Source organism: Rhinolophus sinicus, chromosome 18, assembly GCF_057876585.1.
Source record: "Rhinolophus sinicus isolate RSI-liver-muscle chromosome 18, RSI-T2T, whole genome shotgun sequence".
NCBI lineage: Eukaryota > Metazoa > Chordata > Mammalia > Chiroptera > Rhinolophidae > Rhinolophus > Rhinolophus sinicus.
The window spans coordinates 77919204-77938864 of record NC_142518.1 but is presented as its reverse complement, the minus strand read 5'-3'; the positions used below and the strand labels follow the sequence as shown (position 1 = coordinate 77938864).

At 40.1% G+C, this 19661-nt stretch overlaps 1 protein-coding gene across 1 annotated transcript in view; it reads left to right on the top strand.

Moving 5' to 3' along the window:
- The first annotated feature begins 424 nt into the window (after positions 1 to 424).
- The window catches only part of LOC109439784 (LHFPL tetraspan subfamily member 1 protein-like), a 72046-nt gene continuing 52809 nt past the window's right edge, over positions 425 to 19661 (top strand). The window contains exon 1 of the mRNA XM_074323312.1: positions 425 to 563. Within this exon, the coding sequence (XP_074179413.1) occupies positions 425 to 563 (139 nt within the window). The remainder of the gene's footprint in view (positions 564 to 19661) is intronic.

The window sequence follows — 19661 nt, the reverse complement described above, 5'->3', positions numbered from 1 at the left end:
AACAAAAATATGTAAAAGAGACAAAAACAAGAGCGTAAGACAGAAAAACTGTAACCAAAGCAATAACAAGACAAACAAACTTGGGAAACGACAACAACAAAAAGAAAATAGAGGAAGGAAAAAGAAGAAAAGGAACAAAAAGATGAAAGAGAAGGAAAGGAAAAAAGGATAAAAAGAAAAAGGGAAAAATGGTAATAATAAAAATAAAAAGTGGGGGAAGAAAAAAGAGAACAACTAAAAGAAAAGAACCCATCCTCCCCCCAAAACAACAAGGCTCTCCACTCTCTTTCATCTGCAGGCCGCTTGCTCAACAATAGAGAGTCTGCGGGTGACTCTGCCCCAGCTGTGATGAGGGGAAGGGCCAAGCACGTCGTGGTCCAGCCTCCCTCTCAGGTTCACAGTGAACTGTCCACAATTGGCCGCCATGGGCTCTGGGGTGATGTTCACTACCAAAAATCCCCACAGGTTGCTGCGGGCTGTCAGTCGCTGCAAAAACCCTCTATGGCCTGTGGAGGTGGGGCTGGGCACCAGGGACCTAGGATGCGCCAGCAACGCAGCTGTAGGTGGGTGGGGCAGGCCCCAGGGCACAATGGTGTGTGGTCAGTGGCCCCCATCAAGTCTAAACAGCGTGTGCTCCTCCACCAGCAACCAGTCCACACAAATGCGCCATGAATGTCTTGGCCAGATTGTACTGCCACACAGCTCCCAACCCAACACTCTCAGGAAAACTCTCAGTCTCTGCCTGTCCCAATCAGCAGCCTGCAGATGAGGCAGAGCAGCACTGACAGCCAGGCACCACCCTGGCAACACTGCACACGCAGTGTATAGAGTGGGGACCCAAGGCAGCGTGCACACATGTCCACATCTCAATCAGCAGCCCGTTGGAGCCAAAGCTTGCCTGACATTCAGAACGCTCCCTAGCAATGGATCACAAGCCCTGTGCCCAGCCGGAACCCAGGGCAGCATGCGCATGCCTGAGCCGATTCCAGCAGACCAATGTGGTCCCAAACCTGACCATCTGTGGGAGGGCTTAACCCAAAAAAATGGCACTCTCTGGTACACCACTCATGTGTAAGCTCCACATAGGGCGAACAATGGTCCCAAAACCTCCAGCTTCCGCACCACAGGCGCTCAGTTCAGTCTTTTCCCAATGGCTCCTGGGTCCCCACACACGGAGTCACTCCCTCCACCAGGGACTGGGTGAGTGCTCGCCAGTGAGCGAGTCTGTGTGCCTGCTCCACAGGAGGGCGACTGGGTGTATATTCACACTCCATCCATCCTAGGTGAACAAAGGAAGTCCTCTCTGATTTCTACTGCCAGCTATTGTGGAACTCCCCTTCCTGGCAAAGGGATTCTGGGCAGGGGATCCCGGTGTGTGGCCAGAGGGTTCGTCACCCCACATCGGAAGTCTCCACCACTGAGGTGCTCCTCTGGAGTTTGCCCTTTCTCCATGGGACTGGAGTCAGTCTGCCTCACATCTCTGCCCCTCCTACCAGTCTCGACTTGGTGGTGTCTTCTTTAAATCTTTAGTTTAGAGGTTTTGTTCAGCAAGTGTTCAGATGAATTCCAAAGTTGAATGTTGTATAAATTATTTGTAATTTTGGTGTGATCCTGAGAGGCAGTTGGCACAGCGCCCGTCTATTCCACCATCTTAGCTTCTTCCCCTTTACCCTTTGTTTTATGTTTAAGTGTATAGTGCCTTATTTTGTGTAGTGGTTGCCATTTCCTGCTTCTGTCTGTCTTTCATAATATTGCTCATGGGTTTTTATTCTTTGGCTTTTTGGTTTGAGGTTGAATAGTCTCCTTCAGTATTTCCTGTAATGCAGGTCATGTGTTAGAAAACTCAGTCAGCTTCTGTATGTCTGGAAAGGGCTTTATTCCTCCTTCATATCTAAAGGATATCTTTGCTGGATATATTATTCTTGGCTTACAATTTCTCTCTTTCAATAGTTTGAATATTTGATTGCACTGCCTCCTGGCTTTTAGAGTTTCTGCTGAAATATCTGATGATAATCTATTGGGCTTTCCCTTTAGGTTACTGCTTTTTATACCCTGGCTGCCTTGACAATTCTTTCTTTTTCATTAATTTTTACAGCTTCAATACAGTGTGCCTTGGAGAAGGCCTGTTGGGATTGAGGTAATTAGGTGTTCTGTTTGCTTCTTGGATTCAAGGACCTAGTTCTTTCCACATGTTTGGGAAGTTCTCCTCGACTATTTGTTTGAATAGACTGTTCTCTTCTCCCTCACTTCTCCTTCTGGCATACCAATTATTCTTATGCCGCTCTTTCTGCTGGAGTCAGAAAGTTCTTGTAGAGTTCTTTCATTTCTTTTAACTCTCAAGTTTCTCTCTTCCTCCATCTACTCCATATCCAGATTTCTATCTTCAATATCATTGATTCTTTCCTGTATCTGATCATCTCTATTACCTAAGCTGGTTATTTCATTCTTCATTTCTTTTATTGAGTTCTTCATTTCCCAATTTTCTGTTTGGTTTTCTGTTTGGTTCTATTTTAAAATTCCAATCTTTTGGTGAAATTCATTTTGTTAATTGATTTTGTTTCTGAATTCATTAAATTGTCTTTGTGTGTTTCCTTGCATCTCATTGAGTTTTTTTCACAACTGCAATTTTGAATTCTCTGTCATTTAAGTCACATATTTCCACGTCTTTAAGTTCATTTTCTGGAGACTCTTCATTTTCTTTCTGAGCTGCCTTGTTACCTTGGTTATTCATGGCAATTAGTGAATTATTGGTTCTCTTTCTGGACATCTATAGTTTTACAGCAGGTTGAGATGAAGACGTCTTTCTTTGCTTTCCAGTAGGTGTTGCTAGAATGTTTTATTTTCTCTCCCACTGCAGCCTTTTATTTTCTCTCATACTGTAGCAATTTTTTTTTTTGCACTGTTCTGTCTTCTCACTTGATGGGGGGTTCTGTGGAAGGTGGGCTTCTCCTCTGCGAACAGGTAATCTGGGTCTCCGGGTACTGCCTCCATGGGAGGATGTGGAGAGTAATAGTGTTCTGAGCTTCTGCAATCCCACTGCTGTCTCTGCAGTCTGAAGCAGAGCCTGTGTGTCTCAGTGGCTCTGGTTACCCCCACAGGGATCCACCCAGAAAGGCTGGGGCAGTGTGGTCTATGAGAGGCTGCTGGTGTGCTTGTGGCTCTGAGGAATGGCAACTACCAGCCCACAACTGTCTTGCTCCTACATTTGTTTCCCTGTCTCCTGGAATCAGTCAGTCATGCTGTGTACCTGCAGCTACAGGACCATGACTTCAGTTCTCAGGGCTCTAGATAGTCTGTTCTTTGACACTGCCACCGTTTCTTCTGGAGCCTGCTTCTCACACTAAGAGGGTGGGGATAGAGGGAGCTCTGGGAGGGTGGGGGTTGAGTCAGCCAGACTCTGTGTCTTTGTTTTCTGTTTTCTACCTGGCCATGAGAGCTTAAACCACAGTTCTCACCCAAGGTCTCTGCCCCAAATGCTGGGGTCAGCTGTATTGTATGCTGATCCCACAGGCAGAACCATGGGCCACAGGGAGAATGTCTGATCCCTGGATTCTTCCCTCTCCTGAGCCTGCAGTGAGCCCTGGAGCGCATTCTGCATCCAGCAGCCAGTGGCCCCCTGTCTCTGCACTTCCCCCTTCCCTCTTCTTCTGCTCACCTGATTTGCCCACCTTCAGGTGATTCAATGCTCAGATTTCTCAAATGTGCTTGTGTGTTGCTTAAGTTATCCTTTGTTGAATTATAGCAGTTTAATTTGTTGTAATTTCAAATAGAGATTTCAAGAAGCACTCCTCATGCTGCCATTTCTGTGACATCTCTCTCAGATTTTACATATTGATTCCACAACAGCTCCTGGCTCATATGAAGTGCTCAATAAATTTAACTGTTATTAGACACCAAATTCTAGTCATTTCAAATTTCTTGAAGTTACCAAAAACAATCAGGCATTTTGATACTTCTGTATTTGTGAAAGCTGTTTATCCTGCCTGGAATGCTCTATCTTAAGCTTTTCACCTGTTAATCTCCAATTATCCTTTAAGGCCTAGCTTAAATATCACCTGCTATTTGAAACCTTCCTCATTACCAGGGGTTATTTTCTTGTTTGTGGCACTGTGCACAAATTGTAGTACAGTTACACTTGTTTGTTTATGAGTCCCCTGTAGCAATGTCAATGCTCCTGGGCTGTATATATTTTTCTATTATGTGGTGCCAGCACCATCTTACTGGGATCCACTTTTCTCAATTGTGTTTAGCTATGAGAGAAACAGATTCCAATTGTGGCTTAATTTATATGTCTGCTTTCTCCATTGGACTCTTAAATTCAATAGAAATAATGGCTTGTATGCTCCCTGCTGGTATCTTCAGAGTTTAGCACAACATTTGCCCTATACTAGACACTCAATAAATATTTTCCAAACTGAAAATAGAATTATCTAATCAAATTAACTAACTTTACAAATGAAGAAACTAAAACTCAGGGGAGTGATAAGACTTTGGAGATGAGATCACACTTTGGATCCCAGTGAACTGGGGGACTTTTCTCTTAAAATAACATGAAAAAAGTGACCCAAGAATATTAATGTAACTAGAACTAGAACTTAGATTAACCCAGATCCTTCAGTATCTCTCTACCTTGTGGGGAAAAAAATATTATGAGAGTGAATCTCAAGCCCTGACATTGAATTAAGCATATAACCTATATTCAAACTCCCACTAGGTTTTTGGGTATATACTCAGGAGAGGGATTGCTGGGTCATATGGTAATTCTAGTCTTAAATTTTTAAGGAACCTCCACACTGCCTTCCATAATGGCTGCACCAATTTGCATTCCCACCAACATTGTATGAGTTCTGACAATTACACTTTTGAACTTGTTGCAATAATGTTGCTAATGTTTTCTTTTTTATATAAACTTTTTTTTTTAAGATTTTATTGGGGAAGGGGAACAGGACTATATTGGGGAACAGTGTGTACTTCCAGGACTTTTTTCCAAGTCAAGTTGTTGTCCTTTCAATCTTAGTTGTGGAGGGTACGGTTCAGCTTCAAGTTGTCTCCTTTCAGTCTTAGTTGTGGAGGGCGCAGCTCAGCTCCATGTCCAGGTGCCGTTGCTAGTTCCATGGGGCACAGCCTACCATCCCTTGTAGGAATTGAACTGGCAACCTTGTGGTTGAGAGCCCACGCTCTAACCAACTAAACCATCTGGGAGCTCAGCGGCAGCTCAGCTCAAGGTGCCGTGTTCAATCTTAGTTGCAGGGGGCGCTGCCCACTGTCCCTTGTGGGACTTGAGGAATCGAACTGGCAACCTTGTGGTTGAGAGCCCACTGGCCCATGTGGGAATCGAACTGACAGCCTTCGGAGTTAGGAGCATGGAGCTCTAACCGCCTGAGCCACTCGGCCAGCCCACTAATGTTTTCTTGATATCAGCGGGATTATTCATTATGAATTTGTATCAACTAGACAAGAAGTTAACCATATTTACTATTTGGAAGTGTCATGGGAATGTAATGTACAACATAAGGAATATAGTTAATAATATTGTGATAACATGGCATAATGTCATATGGTTGCTGGATATACCATGGTGGTCACTTCTTTAGGTATACAAATGTTGAATAACTATGGTGTACACCTTAAACTAATATAATATTGTATGTTAGTTATATTTTAATAAAAATCTTAAAAAACAACAAATGAACTTTCAGTTGGACCCCATTTCCTCCAGTCTAAAGACAGATAAGCAAGTTTCCTAACCATTTCCAATTTAGGCCTACTGGCAGTACAGGACAATGAAAGAACATTGCTGATGTTGAACCATCCTTGTGCCCCGGGGATGAACCCTACTAGGTTGTGATGTATAATCTTTTTAATGCATTGCTGTATTTAATTTTCTAGAATTTTGCTTAGGATTTTTGCATCTGTATTTACACCCCTGAATTTAAAATTAGTTGAACAACAATAACTCCACAAAGGACTCCCTGCAAGATGAAGAGGCCCACTACTGAAGTCACCTACAGGTGGGCAAATCGCATGACCCAGGGAGGAGGGAAGGAAGAAGTGCAGAGATGGAACTGCACGGGCGCAGGACACAGACCTAGATCAGTGCTCTGAGCTCGGTGAATCCTGGAGCTACCGCAGATGCGGGAGAGTAAGAACTCGGACTGCTAGGGCTCTCCTTATGGCCCACAGGGCTGAGGGCGCAGCATATAACATGGCTGAACCCAACGCTCATGGCAGAGACCTCATAGAAAAGACTGAGGGAAGAAGGCTGAAAACAGTGGTTTAAGCCCTCACTGCCAAGCAGAGAATGGAAGCCTTAGGCACTGAGACTAGCCGCCCCCTCCCTACCCTCCCAGAGCTAACCCCGCCCCCACATGCCCGGTGCTAGAAACAGAACAATAGCAGTGTCAGATCAAAATAACAGAATATTTGCAGTTCTGAGAACTGTGGGCCACAGACACAGATTCGCAGCCCAACTAGTTCCGTCAAAGGAGAGGGAGCTGTGGAAGCAGGACCGGCTGTGGTGGTGGTCGCCGCCATTGCTCTGGGCCACATCTCACAATTCACCCAGTCCCTGACCCCACCTACCTGGACAGATACCTGCAGGAATAAACAAAACTGCTGAAACACGGGCTCTGAATCTGGAGCTGGAAGAGCTTTGGAACATCAAAAGCTCTCCGCATACCCACAGGGACACTGCGACCCGTGACCTACATGAACTATTAACAGAGGAGAAGCCCGTTTCCCAGGGAATCCCCAATTTGTGTGAGAAGCTGGAATAGTGCAGAGAAAACATAGCACTACCGTGTGGCAGAAGAAAAATTACCTGTAGTTGGAGAGAAAATAAAACATTCTACCAACAAGTATTGGAAAACAAAAGAAAGACCGCTTCCTATCAACCTGTTGCAGAAGCCACTCCTGTAGATGTCTAGGAAGAGAAATAGTACCAGTGATTGCCATGAATAATCAAGGCAACAAAATAGCTCAGAAAGAAAGTGAAAAATCTCCAGAAAGGCACTTAAACATACGGAAATATGTGGCTTAATTGACAGAGAATTCAAGATTGCAGTTCTGAAAAGACTCAACGAGATGCAAGAAAACACAGATAGGCAGATAAATGAACTCAGAAACACAAGACAAACAAATGAGAAACAGAAACTCATAGACACAGACAATAGTTTAGTGGTTGCCAGAGGGTAACGGGGGCGGGGGGTGGGGGGTGGGAGATGAGGGTAAGGGGGATCGAATATATGGTGATGGAAGGAGAACTGACTCTGGGTGATGAACACACAATGGGATTTATAGATGATGTAATACAGAATTGTACACCTGAAATCTATGTAATTTTACTAACAATTGTCATCCCAATAAACTTAAAAAAAAAAAAAAAAAAAAAAAGAAACACAATCAAAGAACAGCATGAGCATTTTAAGAAAGAGATTGAAATTTTAAAAAAGAACCAAATAGAATTTCTGGAGATTAAGAACTCAATAGAAGAAATTAAGTATGAAATAACCAGCTTAGTTAGCAGAGTTGACCAGATGGAGGAAAGAATCAGTGACCTCGAATATAGAACCCTGGGAATTACACAGATGGAAGAAGAAACATACTTGAGACTTCAAAGAAATGAAAGAACTCTACAAGAACTTTCTGACTCCATCAGAAAGAGAAATGTAAGAATAATGGGCATACCAGAAGGAGAAGAAAAAGAGAAGGGAACAGAGAATATATTCAAACAAATTGTCGATGAGAACTTCCCAAATTTGTGGACAGAACTGGACCCTCGAGTCCAAGAAGCAAATAGAACACCTAGTTACCTCAATCCCAACAGACCTTCTCCAAAGCACATTGTATTGAAGCTGTCTAAAATCAACGACAAAGAAAGAATCCTCAAGGCAGCCAGGGAAAAGAAGACGGTAACTTACAAAGGAAAGCCCATTAGATTATCGTCAGATTTTTCAGCAGAAACTCTACAAGCCAGGAGGGAGTGGAACCAAATATTCAAACTATTGAAAGAGAGAAACCATGAGCCAAGAATAATATATCCAGCAAAGATATCCTTTAGATATGAAGGAGGAATAAAGACCTTTCCAGACATACAGAAGCTGAGGAAATTTTCTAATTCACGACCTGCACTACACGAAATACTAAAGGAGGCTATTCGACCACCATCAACAGGGACAATTTGTGGCAACCACAACTCAAAAAGGGGGAGAGTGAAGGCCTGACCGGAATATGGGAATGGAGAAAGTAAGCGTGATGAAGAAATGGAATACTCTAAATATCAAACTTTCTTTTACATAAACTTAAGGGTAACCACTCAAAATAAATCCAGAATTGAAATATATACTGAAATAAAAGAAGAAACAGAGGGAAATATCATAGAATAACACCACTCAGAAATAATAGACAACAACAAAAAGGGAAAGAAACAATGGAGACACAGCCTTACCAGAAAACTAAAGATAGAATGACAGGTAATCCTCACATATCAATAATCACCCTAAATGCAAATGGACTGAACTCACCAATAAAAAGGCACAGAGTAGCAGATTGGATCAAAAAACTAAACCCAACCATATGCTGTCTCCAGGAGACACATCTCAGCTACAAGGAGAGCATAGACTCAAAGTGAAAGGGTGGAAATTGACACTCCAAGCAAATGGTACCCAGAGAAAATCAGGTGTAGCCATGATGATATCAGATGAAACAGACTTCAAGGTGAAAAAGATAACAAGAGACAACGATGGACATTTCATAATGGTGAAGGGGACTGTACAACAAGAAGACATAACAGTCATCAATATTTATGCCCCCAATCAGGGAGCACCGAAATACACCAAGCAACTACTAACAGAACTAAAGGGAGAAATTGACCAAAATACAATTATACTAGGGGACTTAAATACATCATTGACAGCTATGGATAGATCATCCAAACAGAAAATAAATAACGAAATAGTAGCCCTAAATGACACATTAGATGAAATGGACATAATTGACATTTATAGAGCACTTCATCCTAAAACATCAGACTATACATTCTTTTCTAGTGTACATGGAACATTCTCAAGGATAGACCATATATTGGGACATAAAATCAGTCTCAACAAATTTAAGAAGATTGAAATCATACCATGCATATTCTCTGATCACAAGGCTTTGCAACTGGATATCAACTGTAAAAAGAAAGCGGGAAAAAACACAAATACATGGAGATTAAATAACATACTTTTAAAGACGGACTGGGTCAAAGAAGAAATTAGAGGAGAGATCAAAAGATACATAGAAACAAATGACAATGAAAATACATCCTACCAAAATTTGGGGGATGCAGTGAAAGCAGTTTTAAGAGGGAAATTTATCTCATTACAGGCCTATCTCAAGAAACAAGAAAACTCCCAAATAAATAACCTCATGTTACACCTTAAAGAACTAGAAAAAGAAGAACAAGTAAAACCCAAGGTCAGCAGAAGAAAGGAAATAACAAAAATTAGAGCAGAACGAAATGAAATAGAGAACAAAAAGACAATAGAAAAATTAATATGACAAAGAGCTGGTTCTTTGAAAAGATTAACAAAATTGACAAACCCTTGGCTAGACTTACTAAGATAAAAAGAGAGAAGACACTGATTAACAAAATCAGAAACGTAAAAGGGGAAGTTATCACGGACACCACAGAAATACAAAGGATCATCCAAGAATACTATGAAGGACTATATGCCACCAAATTCAACAACCTAGAAGAAACGGACAACTTCTTAGAAACATATAGCCTTCCAAGGCTGAACCATGAAGAACTGGAAAATCTAAACAGACCGATCACCAGTAACGAAATTGAATCAGTCATCCAAAACCTTCCCAAAAGCAAAAGTCCGGGACCAGATGGCTTCACTAGTGAATTCTACCAAACCTTCAAAGAGGATCTAATACCAATTCTGCACAAACTCTTCCAAAAAATTGAAGAAGAGACAGTACTCCCTAACTCATTTTATGAGGCCAACATTACCCTGATACCAAAACCTGGTAAGGACAGCACAAAAAAAGAAAACTACAGACCAATATCTCTAATGAATACCTATGGAAAAATCCTAAATAAAATTCTAGCAAATCGAATACAGCAATGCATTAAAAAGATTATTCATCACGACCAAGTGGGGTTCATCCCCGGGGCACAAGGATGGTTCAACATACGCAAATCCATCAATGTGATACATCAAATAAACAAAATAAAGGACAAAAATCATATGATTATATCAATTGATGCAGAAAAAGCATTTGACAAGATACAACATCCATTTATGATTAAAACACTTAATAAAATGGGTATAGAAGGAAAATAGCTTAACATAATAAAGGCCATATATGACAAGCCCTCGGCTAATCTCATAATTAATGGAGAAAAACTGAAGCCCTTTGCTCTACGTTCAGGAACACGACAGGGATGTCCCCTATCACCTCTGGTTTTCAACATAGTTTTCGAAGTCCTTGCCAGAGCAATCAGGCAAGAGAAAGAAATAAAAGGCATCCAAATTGGGAATGAAGAAGTTAAATTATCACTCTTTGCAGATGACATGATGCTCTATATAGAAAACCCTAAAGACTCCACCAAAAAGCTATTAGAAACAATCAACGAATACAGTAAAGTTGCCGGCTACAAAATCAACGCACAAAAGTCCATTGCCTTCCTATATACTACCAATGAAATCTCCGAAAAAGAAATACAAAAAACAATTCCTTTTGCAATTGCAGCAAAAAGAATAAAATACCTAGGAATAAACTTAACCAAGGATGTGAAAGACCTATATGCTGAAAACTACAAGACATTTTTGAAAGAAATTGAACAAGACACAAAGAAATGGAAAGACATTCCATGCTCATGGATTGGAAGAATCAACATAGTTAAAATGGCCATATTACCCAAAGCAATATACAGATTCAATGCAATCCCCATCAAAATCCCAATGGCATATTTTAAAGAAATAGAACAAAAAATCATCAGATTTGTTTGGAACCAGAAAAGACCCTGAATAGCCAAAGCAATCTTAAGAAAAAAGAACAATAATGGAGGTATCACACTTCCTGACTTTGGCTTGTACTACAGGGCGACAATAATCAAAACAGCATGGTATTGGCAGAAAAACAGACACATAGACCAATGGAATAGAATTGAGAACCCAGAAATAAAACCACATAAATATGGACAGATAATTTTTGACAAAGAAGCTAAAAACATACAATGGAGCAAAGACAGCCTCTTCAATAAATGGTGCTGGAATCTATGTAATTTTACTAACAATTGTCACCCCAATAAATTTAAAATAAAATTTAAAAAAAAAATAAATAAATAAATAAAAATAAATAAATGGTGCTGGGAGAATTGGATAGCCACGTGCAAAAGAATGAAACTGGACTGCTATTTGTCACCATGTACCAAAGTTAATTCAAAATGGATCAAAGACTTAAGCATAAGACCTGACACAATAAACTGCATAGAAGAAAACATAGGTACTAAACTTATGGACCTTGGGTTCAAAGAGCATTTTATGAACTTGACTCCAAAGGCAAGGTAGGCAAAAGCTGAAATAAACGAATGGGACTATATGAAACTTAAAAGCTTCTGCACAGCAAAAGAAACCATTGACAAAATAAAGAGGCCACCAACTGAATGGGAGAAGATTTTTGCAAACAGTGCCTCCGATAAGGGGCTAGTATCCAGAATATACAAGGAACTCATGCAACTCAACACCAAAAAAGTAAACAACCCAATTGAAAAATGGGCAGAGGACTTGAAGAGACACTTCTCCAAAGAGGACATACTAATGGCAAGTAGACATATGAAAAAATGCTCAACATCACTAATCATCAGAGAAATGCAAATCAAAACCACAATAAGATATCACCTCACCCCGGTCAGAATGGCTATCATCAACAAGACAAACAATAACAAATGTTGGAGAGGCTGTGGAGAAAAAGGAACCCTCATACACTGTTGGTGGGAATGCAGACTGGTGCAGCCGTTGTGGAAGGCAGTGTGGAGGTTCCTCAAAGAATTACGAATAGAATTGCCATATGACCCAGCAATCCCTCTCCTGGGTATCTACCCAAAAAATCTGAAAACATTTAGAGATAAAGAAACGTGTGCTCCAATGTTCATTGCAGCTTTGTGTATGGTGACCAAGACATGGAAACAACCAAAATGTCCTTCGATAGATGAATGGATAAAGAAGTTGTGGTATATATACACAATGGAATACTATTCGGCAGTAAGAAAAGATGATATAGGAACATTTGTGACAACATGGATGGATCTTGAGAGAGTAATGCTGAGCAAAACAAGTCAGACAGAAAAAGCGGAGAACCATGTGATTTCACTGATATGTGGTATATAAACCAAAAACAACAAAAGAACAAGACAAACAAATGAGAAACAGAAACTCATAGACACAGACAATAGTTTAGTGGTTGCCAGAGGGTAAGGGGGTGGGGGTGGAGGGTGGGAGATGAGGGTAAGGGGGATCAAATATATGGTGATGGAAGGAGAACCGACTCTGGGTGATGAACACACAATGGGATTTATAGATGATGTAATACAGAATTGTACACCTGAAATCTATGTAATTTTACTAACAATTGTCACCCCAATAAATTTAATGAAAAAAAAAAAAAGAAAAAAGAAATAATCCAGTAACAAAAGAAGTCAAATACTGTATGTGCACACTTCTATGAGGTATCTAATCTGATCAAATTTATAGAAACAGATAGTAGAATGATGGTTAACATGTTCTGGGTTAGAGAAAAGAGAATTTTTTGTTTAATTGGTATAGAGCTTCAGTTTTTCAAGATGAAAATTTTCTGGATATCTGTTATACAACAGTGTAAGTATGCTTAACACTGTTTAACTGTACACTTAAAAATGGTTAAGATGGTCAATTTTATGTTATGTGGTTTTTTACCACAAAAAAAATGTGAAAAATATCAAGGGCTCTAACATCTGACTGACTCAAATTGGACATCAGCTGGCTTCAGTATATTTGTGAACTGAGAAATCTAGGACAAGTTTGTTATAGTTATTTTTCACTTGTTCCAATTATAAAAAGTGGATGTTTACACAGGATTGTTGTGAGGATCAAAGGAGATAATCTATATAAAAGCACTTACCACAATGCTTACTAGGTAGTAAGTCTTTGCTAGCTATGATTGGTAGCTAAGAAGACCTTTAGGCTACCGTTCTAGGTTAAAAATTTTCATATGGTAAGGGAAACAAAGCTTGAACTTTGATGACTACACACTCTTCCTCTCTTTTCTCACAGACCTCAGGTGGGTCAGAGAAGCAGAATCATGAAAGTGAACAGACAGGATGTTTATTTTTTTATTTTTTTATATTTAACTACAGATGCCAAATAACAGTATATTAGTTTTAGGTGTACAACATAAGGATTAGACATTTATATAACTTATGAGGTGATCACCCTCATAAATCTAGTACCTATCTGACACCATTTAGTTATAACAATATTATAGACTATATTCCTTATGCTATACTTCACATCCCCATAACTATTTCGTAACTACCAATTTGTGCTTCTTAATTCCTTCTTTTTCTCTCCATCCCCCCAACACCTCTCCCATCTAGCAACCCTCAAAATGTTCTCTGAATCTATGAATTTGTTTCAACTTTGTTCATTTATCTTGGTCTTTAGATTCCACATATGAGTGAAATCATATGTCAGTTGTCTTTCTTTGTCTGACTTACTCCACTCAGCACAATACCCTCTAGGTCCACCCATGTTGTTGCAGATGGGAAGATTTCATTCTGTTTTTATGGCTGAGTAATATACTGTTGTATATATGTACAACATCTTCTTTATCCATTCATCCGTTCCTGTAGTGAATGACATGGTCACCCAGGTCACCTCTAAATCTTGGCTATTGTAAATAATGCTGTAATGAACATATGGATGCATGTTCCTTTGAAGCAGTGTTTTGGGTTTCTTCAGATCAATACTCAAAATTGGGATTACTGGGTTCTTTGCCTCTGTTTTAAAGCCTATTTTGTCTGGTATAACTATGGATAAACCTGTTTTTTTTCCCATTTTCATGAAATATCACTTTCCATCCTTTTACTTTCAGAGTGCATGTGTCTTTCAATCTAATGTGAGCAGCATATGTCAGGGTTTTGTTCTCTTCCTCATTTACCCACCCTATGTCTTTTGATTGGAGCATTTAATTTACATTGAAAGTAATTGTTGATAGATACATAGTTATTGTTTTCTTACTATACATATTTTTTTGTTCTTTTTCTTCTTCTTAAAGAAGTCCCTTTAACGTATCTTGTAATAATCGTTTAGTGGTGATTAACTCCTTTAGCTTTTTCTTGTCTGGGAAGATCTTTATCTGTCCTTAAATTCTAAATGAAGCTTTGCTGGGTAGAATAATCTTCGTTGTAGGTCCTTGATTTTCACCACTTTGAATGTGTGTGTGTGTGTATGTGTGCCCCCATTCCTTTGGCTTACAAAATTTCTGTTGGAAAAAAAAAGTTTCTGCTGAGAAATCAGCTGACAGTCTTATGGGAACTTCTTTGTAGGTAACTAACTGTTTTTCTCTCACTGCTTTTTAATTATGATGTGTGTTGGTGTGGGTCTCTTTGTGTTCATCTTGTTTGGGACTCTCTGCACTTCCTGGGCTTGTATATCTATTTCCTTCACCAGGTTAGGGAAGTTTTTGGTCATTATTTTTTCAAATAGGCTTTCTTTTTTTTTAATTTAAATTAAAGTTTATGGGGATGACAATTGTTAGTAAAGTTATATATATTTCAGGTGTATAATTCTATAATATATTATCTATATCTCACATCATGTGTTCACCACCCAGAGTCAGTTCTCTTTCTATCACCATATATTAGACCTCATTTACCCTCTTCTAGAGCCCCTCTCCTCCTTCCCCCGTTACCCTCTGGTAACCCCTAAACTATTGTCTATGTCTATGAGTTTTTGTTCTTTCAGTTGTTTGTCTTGTTCTTTTGTTGTTTTCGGTTTACATGCCACATATCTGTGAAATCATATGGTTCTCTACTTTTTCTGTCTGACTTATTTCGCTTAGCATTATAATCTCAAGATCCATCCATGTTGTCACAAATGGTCCAACGACCAAAATGTCCTTCAATAGATGAATAGATAAAGAAGTTGTGATATATATACACAATGGAATACTATTCGGCAGTAAGAAACGATGAAATAGGATCAAATAGGCTTTCAATTCCATGTTCTCTCTTCTCCTCTGGTACCCCTATGATTAAAATTTTGGTACACTTGATGATGTCCCAAACATCCCTTAAACTGTCCTCCTTTTTTTTTTGGATTCTTTTTATTTTTGCTCTTCTGATTGGGTGTTTTCTGCTACTTTATCTTCCAAATTGCTGATTCAGTTCTCTGCTTCACCTAATCTACTCTTGATTCCCTTTAACGTATTCTTCATTTCAATTATTATATTTTTCCTTTCTGACTGGTTCTTTTTAATGTTTTCTGTTTCCATTTTTATGTTTCCTATCTCTTCATTGAAGTTCTCCCTGAGATCATTGAAGTTCTCCCAGTGTTGTGAATTCTGCGTCTAGTAGATTGCTTGTCTCCATTTTGTTTAGTTCTTCTTTTGAAGTTTTGTTCTGTTCTTTCATCTGGGACATGTCCCCTTGGCTGCCTCCCTGCACTTGTTTCTATGTATTAAGTAAAGCTGCTATGCTGTTATGGAAGGCAGTGTGGAGGTTCCTCAAAAAATTACGAATAGAATTACCATATGACCCAGCAATCCCTCTCCTGGTTATCTACCCAAAGAATCTGAAAACATTTATACATAAAGACACGTGTGGTCCAATGTTCATTGCAGCTTTGTTTACGGTGGCCAAGACATGGAAACAACCAAAATGTCCTTCGATAGATGAATGGATAAAGAGGTTGTGGTATATATACATAATGGAATACTATTCGGCGGTAAGAAAAGATGATATAGGAACATTTGTGACAACATGGATGGATCTTGAGAGTGTAATGCTGAGTGAAATAAGTCAGACAGAAAAAGCAGAGAACCATGTGATTTCACTGATATGTGGTACATAAACCAAAAACAACAAAAGAACAAGACAAACAAATGAGAAACAGAAACTCATAGACCCAGACAATAGTTTAGTGGTTACCAGAGGGTAAGGGGAATGGGGGGTGGGAGATGAGGGTAAGGGAGATCAAATATACGGTGATGGAAGGAGAACTGACTCTGGGTGGTGAACACACAATTGGATTTATAGATGATGTAATACAGAATTGTACACCTGAAATCTATGTGATTTTACTAACAATTGTCACCCCAATAAATTTAATTAAAAAAAAAGTAAAGCTGCTATGTCTCCCCATCTTAGTAAAGTGGCCTTATGTAGTAGGTTTCCTGTGGGGCCCAGCGGTGCAGTCTCCCTGATCACTTGAGCCAGGTGCTCTAGGTGTGTCCTTTGTGTAGTTTGTGTGCTCCCTGTTGTAGTTCAGCCTCAGCTGCTGTTAGCATGTCAATAGGAGGGATTGACCCTTGGCCTGATTTGTTATAAGGACTGCCTATGACTACAGTGGAGTAGCTGTTGTGCAGAGGCTTAGCCTACAGAGCAGGATTCACTTTGGCAGGGCTCTTGTCTCTACCCAGTCTGCCCTTTGGGTGTGTTGTTGATGAAGGCAGCTGGGTGGTACTTTGGCTTGGTCCAAAGTTGGTCACTTGGTCCAAAGTGTGGTCCTCAGGGTGTTCTGGGAGGGACCCTTCTGCAGTCCAAGTTCAGCAACACCCTGTGCCTTTCCCAGGGCCACCTGGCGTGAGCCATGAAGCAATCCAGATGGCAACCATCCACACTGGGTTTGGAGGTGCCTAGGAGAGGCTAAGCTATGAACTGAGATCAGCTTTGCCAATACCAGGTTTAAGGCTGCTTAGCAAGAGGTATGGGGCATGCTGAGGCCAGATCCTGATTCTTTGGGCTTTGTGAACCTTTGAGAGATTTTAGAAAAGTCTGAATGACCCAAGGCCGGTCATTTGTATTGAAAAGCCACTGGAAGCTGCTTGGATGGGCCTGTAAGTTGGGAGGGGCTGGGTCTCAGGGAATAACCATGATAGGGTGGGTGAACAGTGTTACCTAGGTTGGTGGAGACTCAGATATTGTGCTCACCTATGTCTGCATGCTGAGTGGGGGGAGGGCTTAAGAAAGTAACAATGCCTTCTGCCAGCTCTTCTATCTGGAAGAAAGCTGTCCCTCCAGCCTTTGCCCTGAAGCCAGCCAACTCAGTTCCTCCCCATATGTCCCTGGTGTTTTTAGAGCTGCTCTCCCAGCAGTGGAGTTCAGAGCATGTGAGTCTGTCAGTGAGTAAGTCCAGGCATGGGCCCTTTAAGAGGAACTCCTGGGACATCAGCAGCCCTCAGTTTCATTCATCCATAATCCCTATTGGCTTACACAGCCAGAAGTTGTGGGGACTTCTCTTCCCAGAACTGGAACCCTGGACTGGGGAGCCTGGTGTGGGGCTAGGTGCCCATCACTACTCAGCAGGGACCGTTGAAGCTGAGATACCTCTCCCAATTTAAGTGCCACATGTGGGTGTGTGACCAGCTCGTTCTATATCTTTGCCTCTCCTACCCATCTTAGTGTGGCTTCTTCTGTGCATCCTTAATTGTCAGACATCTGTTCAGATAGACTTCAGGCAATTTCAATGATGGTTGTTCTGTGGTTTAATTGTGACTTTCATGTGGTCCTGAGAGGATGCAAGCAGTGTTTACCTACTCTGCCATCTTTACTAGAAATCCCGCATACTGGACATTTCTGATACTCTGCCCATCTCCTCTAAGTTGGCCAGCTGAATACATGGTCAACCAAAGCTTTGTCTATTTAGTTAATTAAATTAACCAGAGAAAGAATATAAGGTGTAAGGAACATACTTCAACTTCTAGAAGGATCCAAGAGCCCATCTCCTCACTCCACAGAATGGGAGTACTCCTGGGAATCAGAGGAGATAGAGCAGTAGGATGTGGAGCTTAAAAGCAAAGTTAGATTGGCAGAACTTGGGTACTCCTTATTGCCTATAAAATATAAAGCATACTTTGACCCAGCTGCACCTGAGTTTCCTCAGTTGTTAAATTGGGGATAATCATATGTAAAATACTTACTATATTGTTGTGTGATCAAATGAGACAACCTATATGAACTCACTTAGCATAATAGTTGGCACAGAGTAAGCATTTAATAAATGTAGCTGTTAATGTTAACCAAGGTGATCCAGGCCACAGCTCTGGAGAGTAGAGCTTTTGATGGCATACAGGAAGCCATTAAACCTCCATGACCTTGGAGCAAGCTTATTGTATCCCCTCTCCTTTGCTACTTTGATTTGTTTGATGTGTCTACAGTATTTAGTGGGTGTTGGTAAGAAGCTCCCACCCTGAATAGGAGTCGGTAAGGTAATTGGAATACCTCTGCTCTAGATGCAGGGATAAATATTCTCTTTATCCCCAAATTATTTTAGCATTCTCTGCTCTTTGATTATAGAGTGATAATTTCTAAAAGTAAGAAAAGAGGCCAAAGAAGCTGTTCAGGGTATGTTTAGTGTTATGAGCCTTAGATCTGCATAGAGCCTTAGGAGAATGGCATCCTTAGGCAATTTCTATCTCTGCCCCACCTTCTATCACTTTCCCTCACTATTCTCCTATAACATTAACTTGCTTTTTCTGATAACAGCTTATTATTTAGATGTAATTCACATGTCATTCAATTCACCCATTTTAAATGGTTTTTAGTACAACCACAGTGCTGTGAAACCTTCACCATTATCTAGTTTGAGAATATTTTCATCAGTCCTAAAAGAAACCCTGTAGTCACTGAGCAATTACTCCCTCATTTCCCTCCCTCCAGTCCCTAGCAACCATTAATCTACTTTCTGACTCTATGAATTTGCTTATTCTGGAATTTCATATAAATGAAATCATACGATATATGACTTTTTGTGTCTGGCTTACTTCAGTTAGCAAAATGTTTTCAAGGTTCATCCATGTTGTAGCATGTGTCAGAATTTCCTTCTTTTTATGGTTGATTAATATACCTTTGTATGGATATGCCACAATTTGTTTATCTATTCATCAGTTGATGGACTTTTGGGTTGTTTCAACCTTTTGACAATTATGAAACGTGCTGCTGTGAATACTAATGCACAAGTTTTTGTTTGAATACTTGTTTTCAGGGTTATTTTGGGGTATATACCTAGGAGAATAATTGTTGCATCATATGGTCACTCTATGTTTAACTTTTTTGAGGAATTACCTAGCTGATTTCCACATCAGCTGCATGATTTTACATTCCCAAAATCAAAGTACAAGGGGTCCAAATTTTTCACTTCCTCTCCAACATTTGTTTTCTATCATCATCATCATCATCATTGTCATCATTATTATCATTATTATCATCATTATTGCCATCCTAGTGGATATAAAGTTGTATCTTATTGTGGTTTTGATTTGCTTTTTCCTGACTAATGATGTTGAACATTATTCCATGTGCTTATTGGTCATTTACATATGTCTGTTGGAGAAATATCTGCTCAAGTCCTTTGCCCATTTTGAAATCAGCTTGTCTTTTTCTTGTTGAGTTGTATGTGTTTTTTGTA